Source organism: Desmodus rotundus, chromosome 5 (assembly GCF_022682495.2).
Source record: "Desmodus rotundus isolate HL8 chromosome 5, HLdesRot8A.1, whole genome shotgun sequence".
Taxonomy (NCBI): domain Eukaryota; kingdom Metazoa; phylum Chordata; class Mammalia; order Chiroptera; family Phyllostomidae; genus Desmodus; species Desmodus rotundus.
This window is the reverse complement of record NC_071391.1, coordinates 67,049,981-67,070,233: the sequence shown is the minus strand read 5'-3', so window position 1 is coordinate 67,070,233 and position 20,253 is coordinate 67,049,981. Positions and strand designations below refer to the sequence as shown.

Sequence of the window (20,253 nt, the reverse complement as noted above, 5' to 3'; positions counted from 1 at the left end):
ATGCTTCTGATGAGAAACTGAGTAAACTCTCAGCTACGATTTAAAGTCTTTTCTTGTCACCAATGAAAAGTTCATCACAGCACACATAAGAACACATTGAGTGAAACATGCTTCCAAACTTCTACTTTTCTAGTATCATCAAAATTCTGGGAGTTTCTATATAGTTACAATTTATTGAATCAGAGGAATAATTAACAAAACTAAGTATAGCTGTGACATTCTCATTTTGTTTATACTATGGCAAATACATTTATTTGGGAAAATATATTTAATAAACTGACCAAAGGAAAATGAATTGACTGAATATGTGTCCATATTTGCAAAATATTAAAGATTTAATATAAAAATATTTCTAGTTAAAAAATTAAACTTGTCTCAGGTGTTCCTAAGCAGTAGTGTGGTATTTGAGAAATGTACAACTTATCCAAAAAAAAGTTAGATTGTTAAACTATTTTACTATTCATCAAAAATACATTCAACTTCTAAAATTATACCTTGCCCTGGCTGGTGTGGCTTGGTAGATTGAGCACTGTCCTGAAAACCGAAGAGTCGCTGGTTTGATTCCCAGTCAGGGCACATGCCTGGGTTGCAGCCCAGGTCCCTGGTGGGGGGTGCACAAGAGGCAACCACACATTGATGTTTCTCTCTTTCTCTTTCTCCCTCCCTTCCCCTCTGTCTAAAAACAAATAAATAAAATCTTCTAAAAAAATAAAATTATACCTAATCTGATAATTCTCCCTATTCTATGGGCTCACCCAAATACTAGTATAAGATTAAGACACTTATGTTTTCCTCAGTTTTATAGAGAAATAATTGACATTCATCACCATATAAATTTAAAATATACAGCATGATGATTTACATATATTATTGTGAAATTATTACTATAGTAGATTTTGCTAAAATCTATCTTCTCATATAGATAAAATGAAAAGGATAGAAAAAAAGATTAAAAATCTCCTGATGAGAACTCTTAGGGTTTTCTCCTTTATATATCATATCACAGTGTCAGTTGTATCATTATATTGTATATTACATCCCTGAAAGGCACTTTTAAAGGTACCAAAAAAACCTTACTAGAGGTATTATGATAGATATTTGATATTATGATATTATGATAGATTTGATATCAATATCAAATGTTTGATAGATATTTGATATTATGATAGATTTAATTTTATGGTTATAATCTCAAAACTACACACAAAATTTTTAATACATTTTATTGATTATACTATTACAGTTGTGTGATTTTTTTCTTCCCTTTATTCTCCTCTACCCTGCATCCCCCTCCCACCCGCCCACTTAGTTAATGTCCACAAGTTCTTTGGCTTCTCCATTCCCTATCTATTCTTAACTTTTCCCTGTCTTTGGTACCTACCATTTATGCTTCTTATTCCCTATACCTTTTCCCCCATCCTCCCTTCTCCCCTTTCCCGCTGATAACCCTCCATGTGATCTCCATTTCTGTGATTTTGTTCCCATTCTAGTTGTTTGCTTAGGGTTGCAAGAAGGAGAAGAGGAAGAGCAAGGAATTAAGAACCTATTTGAAAAAATAATGATGGAAAACTTCCCCAATCTGGCAAAGGTAATAGACTTCCAGGAAGCGTAGGAAGCTCAGAATGTCCCAAAGAAGTTGGACCCAAGGAAGCACACACCAAGGCACATCATAATTACATTATCCAAGATTAAAGATAAGAAGAGAATATTAAAAGCAGAGAGAGAAAAGGAGATAGTTACCTGAAAGGAGTTCCCATAAGACTATCAGCAGATTTCTCAAAAGAAGCTTTGCAGGCAAGAAGGGGCTGAAAGAAGTATTCCAAGTCATGAAAGGCAGGGAAGGACCTATATCCTGTAGATTACCCAGCAAAGCTGTCATTTAGAATGGAAGGGCAGATAAAATACTTCCCAGATAAGGTCAATTTAAAGGAGTTCATCATCACCAAGCCCTTCTTACATGAAATGTTAAAGGGACTTATCTAAGAAAAAGAAGAAGATCAAAAATATGAACACTAAAATGACAACAAACTCACAAAGCAACAACTGAACCTAAAAGAAAAAGCCAAAAACAACCTAAGCAAACAACTAGGACAGAAACAGAATCACAGTAATGGAGAACACAAAAATTTTCAAGACAGTAAAGTTTTTTTACATCAACCTTGCATCTTTTCTTAATACAGATAAATCTCTCAATATGGGAGCACTAAAATATTGTTAGGTATCATAAACAGTTAAATTATATATTAAGTATGTTTGATTTTATCTTTGATTTGTAATTATATTTTATAAACTAAGATAAAATGGTTTATGAATATTTAGTTCCATAAATAACAGTGGCTATTTATGTATAAGTAGAACATCACCCAAATTACATTTTTATAACATATTCACTGTTTCATGAGCAACCCATGACAGCATATTATTTCAGGAAGCTCTGGAGCATAGATTGGAAGGATCTGAGGAGGATTCGAAGGAAGACAGAGTTAACTAGAGCAATGCTAATGGGTAGAGAGAAGGTAGAGTTCGGTAAGTATGGAGGTTGCGGTAAAGCTTCAAATATCTTTGGAACATCCAGGAGATTTCACCCAGGCAACTAGACATAAAGATAGTAAGGTGGGAGCGGAGATCTGGAGTATTTTTAAAGAAAGCCAAAAAACAGTTGAGCCCATGTCAAATCCCTTATTGGTACAGAGGAAAACAAATCAGAGCTATTATTTGGCATCATGAAAGCAAACCAGCTTGTTCATTGAATGACTTTTCACTTTCCATCTTGTTATTTTGGCAGCTAGTAGACACAGCCTTGCAACCACTGCTCATTAGGGTACTGGAACTACTGCTCCCCACTCTCCAGGGAAGCAATGTGATTTCACGAACCATGATACATGAAGAATGACTATTTTCAATATGACATAATTAAACATTATGGGAAAGAATGGATTAGAGTTCTTTGTGACATTTGGCTAAACATGCTAGCTAGCAAAAATACACAAATGAAGGTCACATTTGCAATTATTATAAAAGTGTCTACATTTTAATTAAGGAGCTGATAAATGTCATGGAGCCTTAGCCACTGACCAACTGTCATTTAAAAAAAAAAGAAAAATGTCACCTAAAAAGTCATTTTTTTTTGCATTGTCATGAAATTAAAACTTGTAGCCACAATAAAGTACTAGGGTATGAGTAGACTTAGTGACGATCTCAAACGAAAATTTAAAAAGAAATATTTTGACAGCATGTAAAATGCTACTGGTAATACAGATTTTCAAGCATTGTTTTATAAACCAGGTTTGCCTTTACTGTAGAACCATATGGAGCCACACTAGTTCTGAAGGCTCTTCTTACCTTAGAGAGGGCAGTTTAAATAGTATATTTTGGCCTGTGAGTTTGGCATAAATTCATTCTTTATTAATTTGAATTAAATATCCATTGACTTTCTCTTTCCCATGGCAAATCAATCCTCAACCTCAGACAATTTTGTACCTAACATGAGATTTAAAAAAAAATTAACACCACTTCTTAGAAATTCAAAAAATATGTTGAACATTACAGTTATTACTCAAAAATTATTTTTCCCTTTCCACTGGAAAAAAAAAAGTAAAACTTGAATCACCATGTGCTAATATGCATTTCCTTTAAATCAGCATTTGAACCCTGGCCTGTTGGCTCAGTTGGTTGGAGTATTGTTCTGGGAACTGAAAGGTCATGTGCTCGATTCCCGGTCAAGGCATATACCTAGTTCAGGGGTTCAGTACCCCATTGGGTTGCATGCAAGATGCAACTGATCGATGCTTCTCTCTCACATCAATTTTTCTCTCCCTTTCTTTCTCCCTCCCTTCCCCTCTCTCTAAAATCAGTAAGCATGTCCTCAGTTGAGGATTTAAAAAAAACTTAGCATTTGAAAATGACACAAGTGACACAGAGAAAAGTAAATATATGTAGTGTTTTTATGGTCAATTTGACTTATATTTCTGTATATGGGTTTTTAAAGCAGTCATAAATAAATTCAAAAAGAAATTTGAACAGCCAAAATAAATAAATAAACAAATAAAGGAAATCATAAAGAAAATAATCAAGAAATTTACCTACATAAAAACGTAATCTACTATAGCATACTACCATCAAATTAAAATTCACACTATGGTGAATGGAATTGTTGCTAGTAATTGTGTACAAAGTGCTTTTAAGAATCAAGGAAAAGAAATCAACTCAATAGGATACAAAGGAAAACTATTTTATACATAATTCAATGAGGAAATATGGACATGTGAGAAAATGAAGTATATGACTAATAATCAAAATGCAAATCCAAACAATAATGAAATACGATTTTTCATTAAGATATTTTAATTTTTTTAAGATTTTATTTATTTATTTTTAAAGGGGAAGGGAGGGAGAGAAACAATGTGTGGTTGCCTCTTGCGCACCCCCTACTGGGGACCTGGCCCAAAACCCAGGCATGTGTCCTGACTGGGAATTGAACCAGGTATCCCTTGCTTTGCAGGCTGGCACTCAATCCACAAAGCCACACCAGCCAGGGCTTATTAAGGTATTTTAAAGGATAATTGACATAAGCAATCATCTAATAAAATGGTATATAAAATATGATAACAAAAAATTAAAAGTTATTACTTTCTCATGATGTCAGCAGGTGTATAATTAAGTCAATATTCCTAGAAAAAAACTGTAGCAAGAGCTATTTCATATTCAAAAATTCCACTTCTATGATGTTCTGCTACAGAAATTATTAGTAACAGACAAAAATTGTATAAGGTATTTCTGCAGCATTACATATGACAGACAATTTAATGTGATCATAGGGATATGGTTAAATAAATTATAACAACACACATCACTGGAATGTTATGTTATCAATAAAATACTTCTGAAGAACATTTGTAACAGAATTCAATATTTACAATACAATATTAAAGAAAAATTGTCTGCATTTTCTCCCCATCCTTCCACCCCACCCCTGCCAATCCTACCTCCCTCCCCCACCTCTACCCTCTCCCTTGATTTTGGCCTTGTGTCCTTTATAGTAGCTCCTGCAGACAATTGTGACTAACAATAAAAAATAATTTAAAAATATATAAATAAAATGATTATAAATAAAAAATTAAAGAAAATTAGTTTATATGTATAAACTAATCCCAGTTTTCTTTCAAACAAAACAAAATATCTACTTATGTCTCTGTCAGTGTATCTGTCTATAAATCAAATGAGGAATCTCGGGAGTTTGGTTTTGCAAAAGGTCCTACTTCTGGATACCAGGATAAGAGATGATTTTGACTCTACAGTGAGCGTATAATTTTTAAATTGGAAGGTTTAATATTAGAATTCATGGGGAATTTAAGTTACTGTTATTTCCTTTGAATCTGAACCTCATAATTTACTCCATAAGAAAAAGGATTAATAGAATGACCACTTTGAACAAAAGGAGTAAATGGCATTTGAGTTAAACACACTCACAGGTGAGATGCCTATTCTTTTGAAATTAAATTCATATGTAAGTAAAACATTTGAGTTGAAAGTAGTAGAGTTATGATCTGTAAGTACCAAGAAGTAGCAGTTCCGCAGTTGGAGTTGCTATCTGGAAACAGAGTTTGTTAGATATCACGTGGCACAGATGAGGCAGCCGAGGGGCCCTGAGTGAGACACTGACACTGAGCAGCAGGCTGCAACATTTCAGCCCGCTTGGTTCCGTGTCACGAACTAAGCGACTGAACCAGATCAGCCGTCAGTTTAGGCTGGAATACCACAACCACAGCAGATGAGGGAATTGAAAAGATTTGCATCTTTTTTGGGTTAGATGAAAATTTGCCTAACTTCACTAAAATGTCATTGAGAAATTACCTTTTGATGTCTTCTTGGAAGAAATTGCAGTTAGTTGCAAAGTTTTTAATTTATCCCAGTACCTGCCTCACCAGTATACAGTTACTGTGGTCCAAGCTGTGGGCTGGCTTTGAAGAAAAAATGTCTCATTGTAGTGAGGTCGTTCGAGGAAGTCAATAACTGAGGCCCCCTGAAGGGATTTCTAAACAACTTTTTCATGTGCTAAGTAGCAAAATAAAATTCATATACATATTTTATTTTTAAAATGATTATTTTCCGTTTGTGAGATGTGAACAAAGCTCAATTCAAATTCCAGCTCTAGCTCCAAGGCCTCTTTTTATTGGCATCGAATGCTTCTTCATAGATGTTCCCATACCAGTTAGATTGAACAGCAATCCATTCATACATCTATTTCACTCTCCCTTTTAATACTGTGGTTTGCGGCTTGGCCATCACGAGACTATGATTCCTGGAAAGAGTAACAAACAGCTGAAGAAACCAATGTGAAAATTTCTTTAGTGGTGGTATATATAAGGAAATCGATTTGCTCAGAGCAGCTGCACATGCCAGGAGCTAAGGCACCAGCCCAAGTGGTCCTAGAAAGGACCTTCCCAATTTCCTTACAGAGACACGCATCTGAACAAGCTAGTGCCAACATGGAGGGAGGATCCCACCAGGCCTGGGAGAAACCTTTATCATCTCAATTGGATGGAGATTGTGGCATTCTGCCCCCTTATTGCTGTATGGCTTCAGCCTATGCATTGCAAAAATTACTTCACACGCATCCTCTGTTTGCAAAGCACTAAACCCCATGAAGACCTTTTCTCTCAAACTGTCAGTATATTTTTCATTTGAATGGCTATAGTATCAGACTGAGTTTTGTTCATATTCTATAATTATAAAGTGGTAGCCCAGAAGTTGACATTATTCTACTCTTGATTTGTAAGAACTCTTTGAAGGCAAAGATTTTATGTTTTATTCATTTTTGTGTCCCATAGTTACCTTTCAATTTGCAATACATAATAGTTGATCATTTTGTGTATGTTGAATAAATGCTAAACCCCATACTGCATTGTATTTGTCTATGTAGCCCGCACACTTCAAGATCATCCTTAGCTACCTAAAATTCTTTGAATATAATGGCCATCTTGAATTTCATTCATAAATCCAAAATGATTTAGTGATGAATTGAGTTTTTTAGGTCGTATTGTCCCTATAATTTTATAGATTGTAGGGATGATAACTGTACAGCCCAAGAAACATGGGACGTAATGAAACATACATTTTATATTTTATATCTCTGTACATACAGAAGGCATAACACTCTCATAGAATATTTTTTTTAATTGGGGAAGACATTTTGTTTAATTATTTTTTTAATCCCAGCATTTATTGCTAAAAATTATCAGCTTTATTTGATTTATTATCAAATTCTCTGTGAACTAACTGTCTTAAGTGTACAGGTACTAGGAAAGTAAAAGCTAATATAATCATTAAAAGTTAAAACTTCACTGAAACCTTTAATTATCCAAAACAAGAGGGAATTCTTTAATCAGTAAATTAATTTGGTTATATTTCACAATGAGCTCCTTTTCTAATTTCCTCAGTGATTAGAAAACAATATTCATAGTATGAAAGAAATATCAATTTAATGCAATCACACTTTATGCTTTCACTAACTTAAAGAGATATCATCTAAATACTGTGATTTTTAAAACTTTAACAATAGTGAAAATGCAAAACAGAACTGTAAAAAACTCTTTTCTTGCAATAAAAGCATATATAACATCCAGATTAAAGTGTAATAACTTTCATGATAGAACTATATATCATGTGAGCATTTACCATTTAGAAGAAAAAGATAAAGTTCTCCAAAATGTAAATTGTTATGACTTCCATTGTAAACAGTGTACCTGAAAAGGAGTGGTGGAAGTAATGTAGAGCTATGTTGTTTTTGTTTGTTGTTGTTTTTACCCTGTAAATACATCTATTTTTCAATCTCATGCAAAGAAGACTGTAAATATGTTACTGTTGAATTTTTTCCTTAGAGCTTAGAAGTATTACAGTTTAGATGTCTGACTTTGGTGCTTTAAAAATGTTGACTTTCATCCTCTGCACATCCTTTGGCTTCTGCAGCTAAAACTCTGTAATGTTTACATATAAAACATTTCTTAAAGAAAGTGTTGAGTTGAGACACAGCATATATCTGACTCGGACCATTTCAAACTCTCCTCTGCCACAGAGGCAGACAACCAAATTGAAATGGTGCACGTTATTTATAAATTATTCACCATTTCTGAATACGCTTCACATGACTGGCTTCGCTGAGGTGTTCCATCCACCCACGCAAGCATCATCAATAGTAGCAGGCTAAAGTTGCACAGTTAACAGTACTTCTCATCAAAGAGAGAACAGCCTTAGAGACTGCGGGGAAAAGGGTCAGATATCAAATTCCTTTATTCTGACTTTGATGCCAAATTAGGTCAGGCTGCGGAGGTGGGTGTGGTATGACTTCTGCTCCTTCTGTGCACGGTGTCATCAGCCTATGGTGGCATTTTTGCTCCCCTGACTTATGAGTCAGTGATTAAGCATCAAAATTATTCAGAGCATCACATATCATCTGGCGCTATAGTTTATTTATGTTTATCTTATATAACAGCTTGAGTAAATATTTAAAGTCAAACTATAACTATAGGGAATAAATGAATTTATACAAAGATCTGTCATTCCATGAATTGTTGGTGCTGTTTACCCTCCTTTGGCTCCAAAAAGTAATAGCATTGCATGGTGAAATACAAGAAAAATTCCAAATATAAGATCCAATAGTGATGCCCTAGTTTTATCATCAATATTGGAAGAAGTTTATAGTTCCTTATAAACATGTTTTTCACACTGAGAGAGATAAAAATCCAAAGGATTCTTTGTATCAGAAAATTCAAAAATTTTAAATCTAGTCAGTGATCAAATATTTTTAAATCTGTCTTTTATTATGACATTTTTATCTTTATTTATTCATAAATATTGTCTGAAGAAACTCTAGTTCTACTAATTCTAATTCATTATTTCACGAATATTACTTATATTCAATGGCAATTTTATGTCTATAAAGCAACCTTTTACGTAATGAAAAAGCAATGCTACTAGTTCCAGAACTGCAAGTGGTGACAATGTCACTCTGACTTAATAGACTACAATTTTATTAAATAATATAAGTTCAGTGGTCCCAGGATCATTTGATTAGAAAATATTTAATGAAGGCATTAATATTTACTCCTGCCCAACCTCCAGCTGGAATTTCATGGTGTGAGAGCACCAGGTTAATTGAGTTTTATCGCAAAATCTCTAGGCCACTTTAGAAATAACTGTAATGCATGTTCCCTAAGGTCTGAGCTATAAGTGAGAAAATAGAAGAAAAAATGATTAACATATAACTAGATTCTGCTGACATCTTCAGCATAGATATTCATTAAAAGTTTGAGCAAATAATGAATATTTCTCTAAAAGGGAATTATGAGACACTTTTCTTTCCAAACCCTGAACAGCAATATGGAGAAAAGATGGAGTGATCTTGCTTTAGCCAATAGAAACACAAGAATTTATGGGCATTGAATTTTCTGTAACTCAGTAATTTCCATCAGTGGCCATTTGTTTAAATTCTCTCATGGGAATACACCTGTGGGGAAAATAAAAATGTTAACTACCTCCTTTCATTTTCCACTCTTAATTCCTCAGAGTAAAATGCTTATTAACATTCAGTATGTACATATTTGTATTTTGTAACCCAATCAGATATAAAAAGCACAAGCGCAGTGTCCAATCACATCTACCACATAATAGTACAGGGTAATAATAAAAAGTAACTAAAAATAGTTATCATTTACTGAGTTCCTACTAGAACCAGGCAAGGCTCAAGTGTTTTATGTATATTAATTTATTTGATCTCCATGACAACCTAACAGGGAAATACTATTGTTATCTTCATTCTAAAGGCAGGGACACGGAGCCACGGAACTATTCATACATTGCTCAAAACCACAGAGTGGATATGAGGTAGATCCCAGATTTAAGTCCAGGGCAGCTAATTTTGGAGCATATAGTGCGAAGCAGATTGCTGACAGAGCTGCTCTCACCCAAAGTTCTCAATTAGTAAAGTGAGCGGCCAGGCTGTAGGAGAACACACGCACTGGTGCCCAGAGGAGATTCGTCTCCAGAAACTGAGTCATGATGGCAGCGAAGTAGAAAGGGGGAAAAAAAAGATGTTGGCAAGTGTCCTCCTAGACAAACAACGCTGAATAAGATGGAGTGACGTTGCGGGGGGCGGGGGGTAGGGGAGCGGGGATGATGTTTGTGTTTGCTGAAAGAAAGCAAGGAGTTACGTGTAAGGAAGTCAGTCTGGAGCCCATCACTGCCACTTAACATTAATAGTTCCCTCAGCCTTTTTGAAATTGTGGGTGCAGAATTCAGATGCAACCTATCCTCCTTTTCCTAAATGACGGCCCTTGAAGTGTGACTAAAAACAGGTTCTGAGTCCTGAGTAACATTTACCAAATGATCTATCTCAGAAGATACCTTTCACGGAGAGAGGTCAGAAATTTTTTAAGAGCTGAGGCAGAACCACAAAAGGAGAGTGAATGAAAAGCTCTCCTACTGTAGGAGTTAGAACAAGCATAGGGAAAGATTGCAATATCAAAAACTTTGAGCTGGGTGCAAATAACTGAGACTAAAGGAAAGCTGGAATTCACCTGGGAGGGAGCTGATGCTCATGAATGAGATCATTTAAGGGATGTTGTAAATGGAAAAGATTCTTTCCCCCAGAATATATCAACATTTAGAAGATGAGGAAACAAAGAATTGACACAGGAGGTAAGGAGTAGCCAGTGAAATAGAAATATAAACATTAATTGTACAATTCTGCAATCACACAAAGATAATGTTTCAATTAAAACAAGAATGGTTAACCCTGTTGAATACTGCGAACAGGTCTAGTATAGTAAAAACTGATCCTGAGATTCAGTGATGACCTGGTTATTGTTAACCTTGAAAAGACTCATTATGGTAGAATCACATAAACAAGACTTCTTGCAGAGGCTCAAGGGAGAAAGGGAGGGGAGGAATTGAATACAGTGATCATCAACAGCTCCTTTCAAGGAGTGTTGCTGTAAAGGAAATAGGTGGAAGGAATGGTGAAGTCAAGATAGCTTTTTTTAAAGGAATTTTTGTATAGTTATTGGAATCATCAAACAGGAAGACAAAAATTGGTGTTGAAGAGATGCAGGAGTAGACAAAAGTAGGTTTACAGTTGTGAATACATGAAACAGTTTATTCTTGCATTATTTATTAATTATTGCATTATTTATTCATATTATTTTTGTACAAATAACTATAAATCCCCTTTTGCCCATCCCTGAACAGGAGAGTTTTCTAGAAAGATGCTCTTGAGCAGTCACAACGGGATGGGATGAAATGGGATTCAATGTGCTCCGGTGAAGGAGTGGGCCTTTACGAGATGCAGAGTTTATTCACAGCATATCCTGGAAAGCAAAGCAGAACATAGGAGTGTAGGCATAAGTGGTGGGACCACGTGAGGAGCTCTTTCTTCAGATTGCTTTTATTTTCTCAACAAAACAGGAATTCCAAGAAAGTGTAGAGCTCTAGGACGGAAGATAAGATGTGACTTGTCCAGTAGGGTGGGATAGTGAATGAATTGAGATATGTGATAGTATTACCAGGAAGCTTAAAAATCTCACGTGTGGTTAATACCATGAACTGAGACCTTTAACCATGATTCTGTGTTCTTCTCCAGCTGCATTCAGGAACAGAGTATGTTGATAGTTGGACTTAAATTAGAGATGAGTGAAAACCATAGAAGGTAAGGACAGTGTGGTTGAAGGTATGTTGAGTGGAGTAAACTCTAAACTGAACAGAGAGGGAATTCAGGGAAGATGAGGGGTACAGGACAATGAAAGAGTATTATATCAGTAGTTTATAAATTCTGAAGGGGTTGATATCCTAGAGAGAAAAAAATGAAATGAGATGGACAAAAATGCAATGAATTCAAACTTAGGAAGAGGGTACTGAACTTTTCACCCTCAACAGAGCCCTGCAGGTGTTAAATCAACTCGGTCTCTCGAAGTTCAGGGTTAAACAATATCCTGAAATTGAAACACTATTCTCCCATTTATATATGCTAATACATCTATTTTCCAGAGCTGAGGATTTCCACAGCTGAAGATCCCCAAATGTGAGATTCAGGAGTAAGAAAGTTAGAGATGTCAGAAAAAGGGGCTGGCGGCTAGGAGGGCATCAGGTGGAACCGTTAATACTCCTGAGAGGGAGACCTCACTGAACTGAGTGTCAGCCGCACTCAGACCAGGAGACGGACGGAGACCACAGGCTAAGGTCAGGGTCTGTATGCCTAATGCAATGGGATTGGCAGTTTAGGGGGTCCAGACTCTCCTCAGGGCTTGGAAAGTTCTGTTCACCTCCTGTCTCCGACCTCATTTTCACATCCACTGTGCATTGTACAAGGGGCAGCTTTGACTGTTGGGCACCCTCTGTCCACAGGGCTAGTCTCTCTGCACTGATCACCCACCCTGTCAACTGGTCTTTCATCTGGGTAACGACTCTCTTTCCTTCCCTTCAGTGACTTCCCACTTTCCTGCTTCTCTTTCCTTTCAAGGTTCCACTGAGTCTGCTTTTCTCTTAAATGTTGGTGCTCCCCAGAGTTCCACTTGCGACATTTTATTTCTCATCTTGCATATTTCCTTGGCAAACTCATCAGTTCTAGTACTTTTAATAACCACCTGATTATCATTTATTAATCTCTCACGGGCCTGCATTTCCCTTATGTTTATAGAATCTTATAATCAGCATGAGTGCCGTAGAAGCACCTCAAGTTTTCCATTAGCCCCAAACCGAATTAGTGAACTTTCACCTCTAGCACGTGTGTTTTCCTGCGTTCTTATCCATCTTCTAGTAGCACAGATGGTCCTCAGGTTCTTACTCACCCTTCCTTGCCTCCACTCTAATCAGTCAGTAATCTTACTAATTGTAATCCCATGTGGATGGTCATCTCCTCATTCCTGGCTAATCTCTGCCTTTATTACAGCTTTAGGCTCTTGGGTAGTCATTTTTCTTTCTGTTTTATTCCAAATTGCACTGTGGCCAGAGTGATCATTCTAAGACATATCGGTGTCTTTTCAAAGTCCTACCATTTTAGCGTGATGTATTAGGCATTTCATCACTGGTCCCTTACTTACTTATTCATCCTTCCTCTAATCTCACCTCTCTCCCCGATGCTGAGATCCTGACTATTTTCACCTTCCAAGCATGCCATGCTGCCTTTCCTTTCCAAGTCTCCATATATCTTCTTCCCTTTAGCTAGAATATTTTTGCTTCTCTCCTCAGAGCTTTGCTGCACTAATCACTAATGGGCTTTCAGGACTCAATTTAGACAGAATTTCATTTGAAAAGCATTTTCTGATGGCCATAGGCTGAATGAGAGGATTAGTCACCCTTGGGAGGGAGCCAATAGGTCCCTGAGTTTGCTTTCATTTCACATTGGATCAAAGTTGCAAGCCTAGTTGCCTTTCTTCTCCACTAAATCACATACTCCTTGAAGGTTGGTGTAGTATCCTCTTTGCCTTTATAATCCTGGAATGTAGTCCCTACCAAGTTCTCCTTACATGTCTGTGGAATATACAACCAAGTGAATGTATAAATTGTCAAATTTCTAGTAACAACTTTAAGATTTTCTTTAATTGATCGAACAAGGGATCTCCACTGCAAAAGATGCAATTGATTAGATAAAAAATAAAGCCCTGGTGAGGCCCATACAGCCAAGCTAGCATTTGGCTCATTTCTGTTTATATGGAGTGGTGTGAGCCAATTACTGTACCAGTTGGACAGTATGTGTATTGTGTGCGTATTGTGCGTGTATATACACACACACACATATGGATACATATGATTTATAACCAAATGATGATCCTGGTTTGTTTGAACCTTATTATGGCTCTTCTACCTTTCCACTGCCTAACCTTATCTAGCTTTAAGGATAGTCACAGAAACACACTAGCTATAAACCCACATTCTCACACTCCATTTCAGTTTTTAACACTAGCATGGGATGTGTGTGTGTGTGTGTGTGTGAGCAGGGTCGGCAGCTAGAACACAAGGCAGCAAACCTCACTGAGAAATGAATAGGCTCTGAGACCACGACTACAAACTACCTTAATGGAAAACTCATTCTCTTTTCATTAGCTTATTCCTCTAGGTGCCAAACTTGCATTTAATTTCAGATTCAAAAAATTTTTTTATGTCTACCCATAATCTGTTCTCATACTTTGCCCAGGAGAGGTTAGCTATTTTGAGTTAAAATTGATCCACATTCGCCAGACTTGTGGTTGAACACAAATACTAAGGGATATGATTCTCATTATGGCTCCTAATAGGCTTGGACTACACAAATTATTTTAAATGTGGAGATCATCGAAAAATATACTTTTATAAGCTACAGAGACATCATATTTATAATTTCACAAAGCAGGAAATGTTAAACTTAATTTGATACTTAACACCTAATGTGTTATTTTCAAATCACAGAAATCTTTCTTGCATTCCAAAACAGGTCTGAAGCAGTAAAATGCTTCTAAATCATTTAATTATGAGAAAGCCTATGGACAAGATAAATTGTTTTTTTTAATCTAAAATTAAGTTCTAATGTCTCATACCCTGAACAAAAATGTTTGATTCTTAAAAGTATTTCCAAGATCAACAAAGTATCAAATCCAATTGATATTGGACCTAGAAAAAATTCAAATTTCAAATCGTTCTTTAGAATTCATCACAATGTGTTTGCAGCTTTAAACACTTGATGTATACACTGAACTGACTCTCTCTTGAAGATATAAAGGGGTGTTAGTCCAGCCCACTTCAGTCACTACGCATGTCTTTTATAATGAAAGTTCTTGGGAATTAAGCAAAATATGAGCATGACACTTCTCAGTAATCCATGAAAGCGGGAATTTGATGATAGTAGCCCCACTTGGTAACATTAACTTTTATAGATTATACAACAAAATCTACAAAACAAATTCATCCAAACCTTTCACATTCCACAGTGAATTTGACTGTTCTTCAGGATTGTGAGGCATAACTAACAACCTTGTCAAAATACAGAGGACACATTAGATGTATCTTCTATTTTATGATATTATAGAGATAATGATGGTGATCAGATCTGTATTTATATATATATTTTTTTGTTTCTTTCTAATCTATATTTATAGAATGTAGTCAAGAATGTTGTCCCCCCCTTTTTATAATGAAAAGGAACTGATCTAATGAATGTAAATGAACATTTTAATATTAAGGCAACCAAAAAGTTAATTCTCAAATATTATTGGCAAAGAAAATAAAAGGCTTGAAATTTTGGATGTCTTCTGTCCTTTCTTCTCTCTTTCCTTTGTTCTTCCTTTTTTCATTTCCTATCTTCCTTCATATTTTTTCTTTCTTTTTTCTTGCAGAACCACAACTTTATAACTAATAGAATTTCCAGAAGATAATTTATTTTATTTTTTTAAAGATTTTACTTATTTATTTTTTAGAGAGAAGGGGAGGGAGGGAGAGAGGGAGAGAAACATCAATGTGTGGGCATGTGCCTCTCACATGCCCACAACTGGGAACCTGGCCTGCAACCCAGACATGTTTCCTGACTGGGAATTGAACCAGCAACCCTTTGGCTCATAGGCCAGCACTCAATTCACTGAGCCACACCGGCCAGGGCCAGAAAATATTTTAAAATATAAAGGTTTTATATCTTAACATAAAAAGTATATATAGAGATATATTTATATAAAAAGTATAAACATTTTATTTTTCCCACTTTCACTGTTATTTGCATTTAGTTGCAGCTCCAAGGGAGGTTTTCGACAATGTCTTCAGAAGAAATAATTTTCATTGGAAAGAATGAAATAGCCTCCTCAGAATTCATCTTTTATTATTGCTTGTCTTCTACAGAATATTCTGGAGCTCTTCCTGGTCTCCCTACTTCATATGCTGCTTTGCTAAGAATTAAAAAGAGTTCGTCTTCATCCCTGTTTGGTTCAAACACCAGGCCACGATACAGCAGCCCCTCTTTAGGAAGGCTGAGCGTTTCTTCACCGAGCTGGCGAGGGACAGCCCAACATTATTATTCCCCCATCAATCTTTATCATTCATCAGATGCCTTCAAACAAGATGGTAAGTGTCCCGGGGGAGGGGGGGATTACACTGTTTGGAGTTAAACAGACAAGAAGACTTTATTCAAGACAATTACTGTAGGGGTCAAGAATGTTGCAATAGTAGAGAGAAGTTAAATTCAGCTCCCCTGAACCAGAAAATGGGAGAGTTTTTAAGTGCAAGACATATTGAAAAGTGTAAGACATAGAGGAAAAGAGTGGTCAGTATGATTTGGTAGTCTGTGTTTACTAATTGGTGGTTGTCCAAGTCAGTCTCTTACCCTCCTACAGAAAGATATCCCAGTATTTTAAAACTAGCAAGAAACTGAGAGAAGACTTATGTATCAGAAGGGAAGAAAAGGAATTTCCATTGAAAGTGCACTATGGTGGAATATGGTGGGAAGAAAGGAAAAAACGAAACAAAACAAAAACAAAATGGGGTTTACCAGGAAGCTTGGAAGAACCACGTGGCTGCATTGAGTGTTTCCTAGCCCTGACTGTTTTTTTAATTTGCAGCCATTGTGTACCCATCTCATCGTCTCTCACTGAAGACCAGACTGTGCCATGTTACAATCAATGTGGCATAGTATGGCAATGAAGGGTTATATTTTTACAAAAACAGAAGGAATTTCATCTACATGTGCCAAAATCTACAGATTTTGTTGTATCTGCCTTTGCATGAAAGTTACGTAGGGCATTTTCCCAATACTCAGGGTTAATCCTTTTAGTGTGTGAGCCTCAATATTGATGACACAGACATTCTCTGCCAGGACATATAAGGCTTCCAGACATTTTACATAATATCTGAAACTCTTGTAATATATATAGACGGAACATAAAGAAGACATTACTTCTTATCTGACAATGTTTCCCATGTAATTTCACATATCAAAAAGCCCAATTAGTTAAAAACAAATCACCCTTTATAAGAGGAGAGACAAATCCTTTGATATTTTTCCCTTGACCTTCTGAAAAATGTTAAAATTAGTTTGGGGTCAAAAAAAAGACTTTATTTAGAATTTGATTCTTATGAAGTTTATGAAAAGCATCAGAATGTTCTAAAACATTTGACTGAATAGGATCACAAGTTATTGCAAAACAATACTTAATTATTTGACTGAGGTGACATCAAAAGATTTCAAAGACAAACACAGAAGGTGAGTTCTCATTATTGAGAAGATTCAGTTTTCTTAAGTAATCAAAGACCTAGTGAAGACAACATAAAACACAGAAAATTAGTTTGATAAAACATAGTCTTTGTTTTCTCGATAGATTACTTGTACAGGTAAACCTTTCAGCAGATGGAACAAATTACATTTTTGTTTTACATAAGTACACCATTGATATTAAGGTTTAATTTTTAAAACCCTTAGGATTCACTTTTTAGCCAGCTTAATAACACAGGTAAAATTCTCCTCTATGTCTTTCTTTTCAATATTTTGTGTATATTAACTTGTACTTCAAAAGCAGAAGTTCTCATTTAAATAAAATTTATTTTCTTTAATGAATATGCATCTTCATTCTTTGTGCTATTTCTTAGCCCAAAACACGTTGTACTGTCTATGCGTGGATATATTAAAACATATCTTACTGTCAATTACATGTATTAAAAATTTTAACCTTTAAAAACATTAAATTTTAGTAAAATCTAATAAGTAAACAATAATAAACTGTCTATTAGCGGCTTGTGGCTTGGCAAGTTTAAAAATACTTTTTTATTATTTTTGGAGATATGGTTTTTCAGAGCAAATTGCTCAGCATGACATAAGACATATTCACTAATGAACCCAAATTTGTCTTTAATTTTCTACACTTGAAAGCCAAGGTACATACACTTATGTTCAATAATTAATTTTACAGTATTTTTTCTTATTTGAAAATGATCTAGGTATTTAATATATTTCCATCATTTATTTTAACTTAGGAAAACTTTAAGCTTTCAGATTACTGAAATAATTTGGGAAATTTATTTGAAAAGTTTACCTAAAAGTGTTTCACGTTATATATACTCACTCTTAATTATGTTTAGATTACTCATAAAAATTATATCAGCTAATTTTTCTTAATTACAATTTTTTAACAGAGATAGCATGCACGTATTTCACTCGTGTTATCGAACAGAAAAAGTTCGTCCACCCAACACTGGCAGAGCCAAACACTGAACACCAGGAGCTGCAGAGGAGAAAGACTGGCTATTTTATTGTGAATGGAGCCACCCGGAGGGGTGGGAAAGCTAGTAATGCTCAAACTCCTTGATGGTGTATAGGTTACAGACTATATAGAGCAGAATTGTAAACATGCAGAAATCTTATTTTCTTTAATATGGGCTTTTATTTTTATCTTTTTCCTTTGCCTCAATCAGGCCTTGCCTAGCACCCTGAGTCACCTACCTTCCTCATCTTTGCTTGATTATTAAGCCCTCAGAACAGTGAGGCTGTGGTCAGCATCTAGTAGTCTTGGGACCAAGATCTGGGGTCTATTGACTATTGAGACAGAGTTTTTCAATCAAACTAAACATAGTATCTTGACCTCAGTTGTGTTTTAGCTGCAGAGCCAGGAGAGCAGAACAATCCCACAGAACAAATCCTTGTGAAATTAAACAGATCAACTCCATGGCTGACATCAGAACCAAATGCAATGATTAATTACCCCCGCACCAACCAGTTGGTAGAGACCAAGACCCTAACTCTATTAGTCACTATGATTAATGATTTTTCCCCTATGTATTACATTCCCTGGAAGCCATGGGGAACCAGGTCTTTGAACATGAACTACCTGTGACTCTGGGCCACGTCCTTAATAAATCCTTATTTTCTTGGCTGCAAACTCCTGTTTGTGTTTTGTTGGGCTTTGATGCACGCAGGCAAGTGGACCCTTTAAAATCCAGTCCCAAAATCAAAAGACACCCTGGTTAGGGAGTTCAGGATTGTGTTGGAGGCTCATTGGTTGGACTTGAGGTAAGGATAATAAATCATTTTTCAGGAATTCAGGACAGTTCTGAGGTCTGCTCCAGTGTCCCTCTATGTGGTTTCATGGGAAAGCAGCCAGGGGGTCGTTCCACCTTAAGGATCAGGGCTGAAACATAACTTAGTTCAAGATACTATGTTTAGTCTGCCAGAGATCCAGACCTTGTAAGAGTCAAGCTTGGGCTATTGTCTTCTACTGCCTGAGGGCTGCTGATTATCTGGAAGAAAGGCTAGGCCTCTGAGGAGTACAGAGAGATTGAGAGAGAGAGATGATTTCTAGACTAGGACTTAAAGCTTGGCTTCACTAGTAAACCCAGGTAGAATAAAGTTGTTTATCTACATTATATGTAATGTTGATAACTCTAAAGACATACCTGTTTTAATGAAAATAACAAATTTAAACTAGCTTTATTCACTAAAGATTACGTTAGGTCACAAAAACTTGAAACAAATGTTTAAGATTGCCCCTATCTTTCTGAGAGTTTAGAATGCTCAGTCTTTACAAGCACTTGACCTTTAACCCAATTACATAGAGCTGCTCTGGAAATACAATCCAGAGGTGGAAAGATACCACACATTTACAGCATACTGTTGATGTAAGAAACATGCAAACCTGTAGAGAATTTTTATGAGTTTATTTGAGCCAAACTGATAATAATGATGGGGAGAAAGATCTAAAATGCTCCAGAGAATAACAGCTTTGCAGTTTATTTTATGTATTTGAGGTTGAGGAGGGAACATAAGTAAAATTACATAAGGGTGGAAGAAAGCAACTGGGGATAGGATTACAGGATAGTTAAGACTCTGTGCTCTCCTGGGTGTGGTCACCTGGAGATGAGATTACAGTGTAGTTAAGATTAGTGTGCTCTTCAGGATTCTGAAAGGGTGGTCAGGCTTGAAAGGGAGCATTTCACATGTACATTAAACTGAATGTATGGAAACAATGGGTAGGGATTGCTTAAGGCAAAGTTAAGCCTTTTAGTAAAGAAATGGGGTGTGACTACTCTCCAGGACCTGACCTTGTAGGAATTTGTGGTCTGATCACCCTGTGAGGTTACTTTCGCTAGAACCCTCTTTTCCATCTTTAATATGAGTTCATATGTAGACACACATAGACAGATGCGAACAGAGAGCTCTTTGTCACGAGACAGGTATGATAATGCAAAACGCAATAGTTTATGAAAGAGCCATGGATTCCAAAGTTTGTTTTGGCGATTGGAATAGGTTAAACTTAC

At 36.0% G+C, this 20,253-nt stretch overlaps 1 protein-coding gene across 1 annotated transcript in view; it reads left to right on the top strand.

The window, feature by feature from the left end:
• The window catches only part of CNTN5 (contactin 5), a 1,123,225-nt gene that overhangs the window by 654,346 nt on the left and 448,626 nt on the right, over positions 1-20,253 (top strand). Inside the window, exon 4 of the mRNA XM_024574613.3 lies at positions 15,853-16,074. Within this exon, the coding sequence (XP_024430381.3) occupies positions 15,853-16,074 (222 nt within the window). The remainder of the gene's footprint in view (positions 1-15,852; positions 16,075-20,253) is intronic.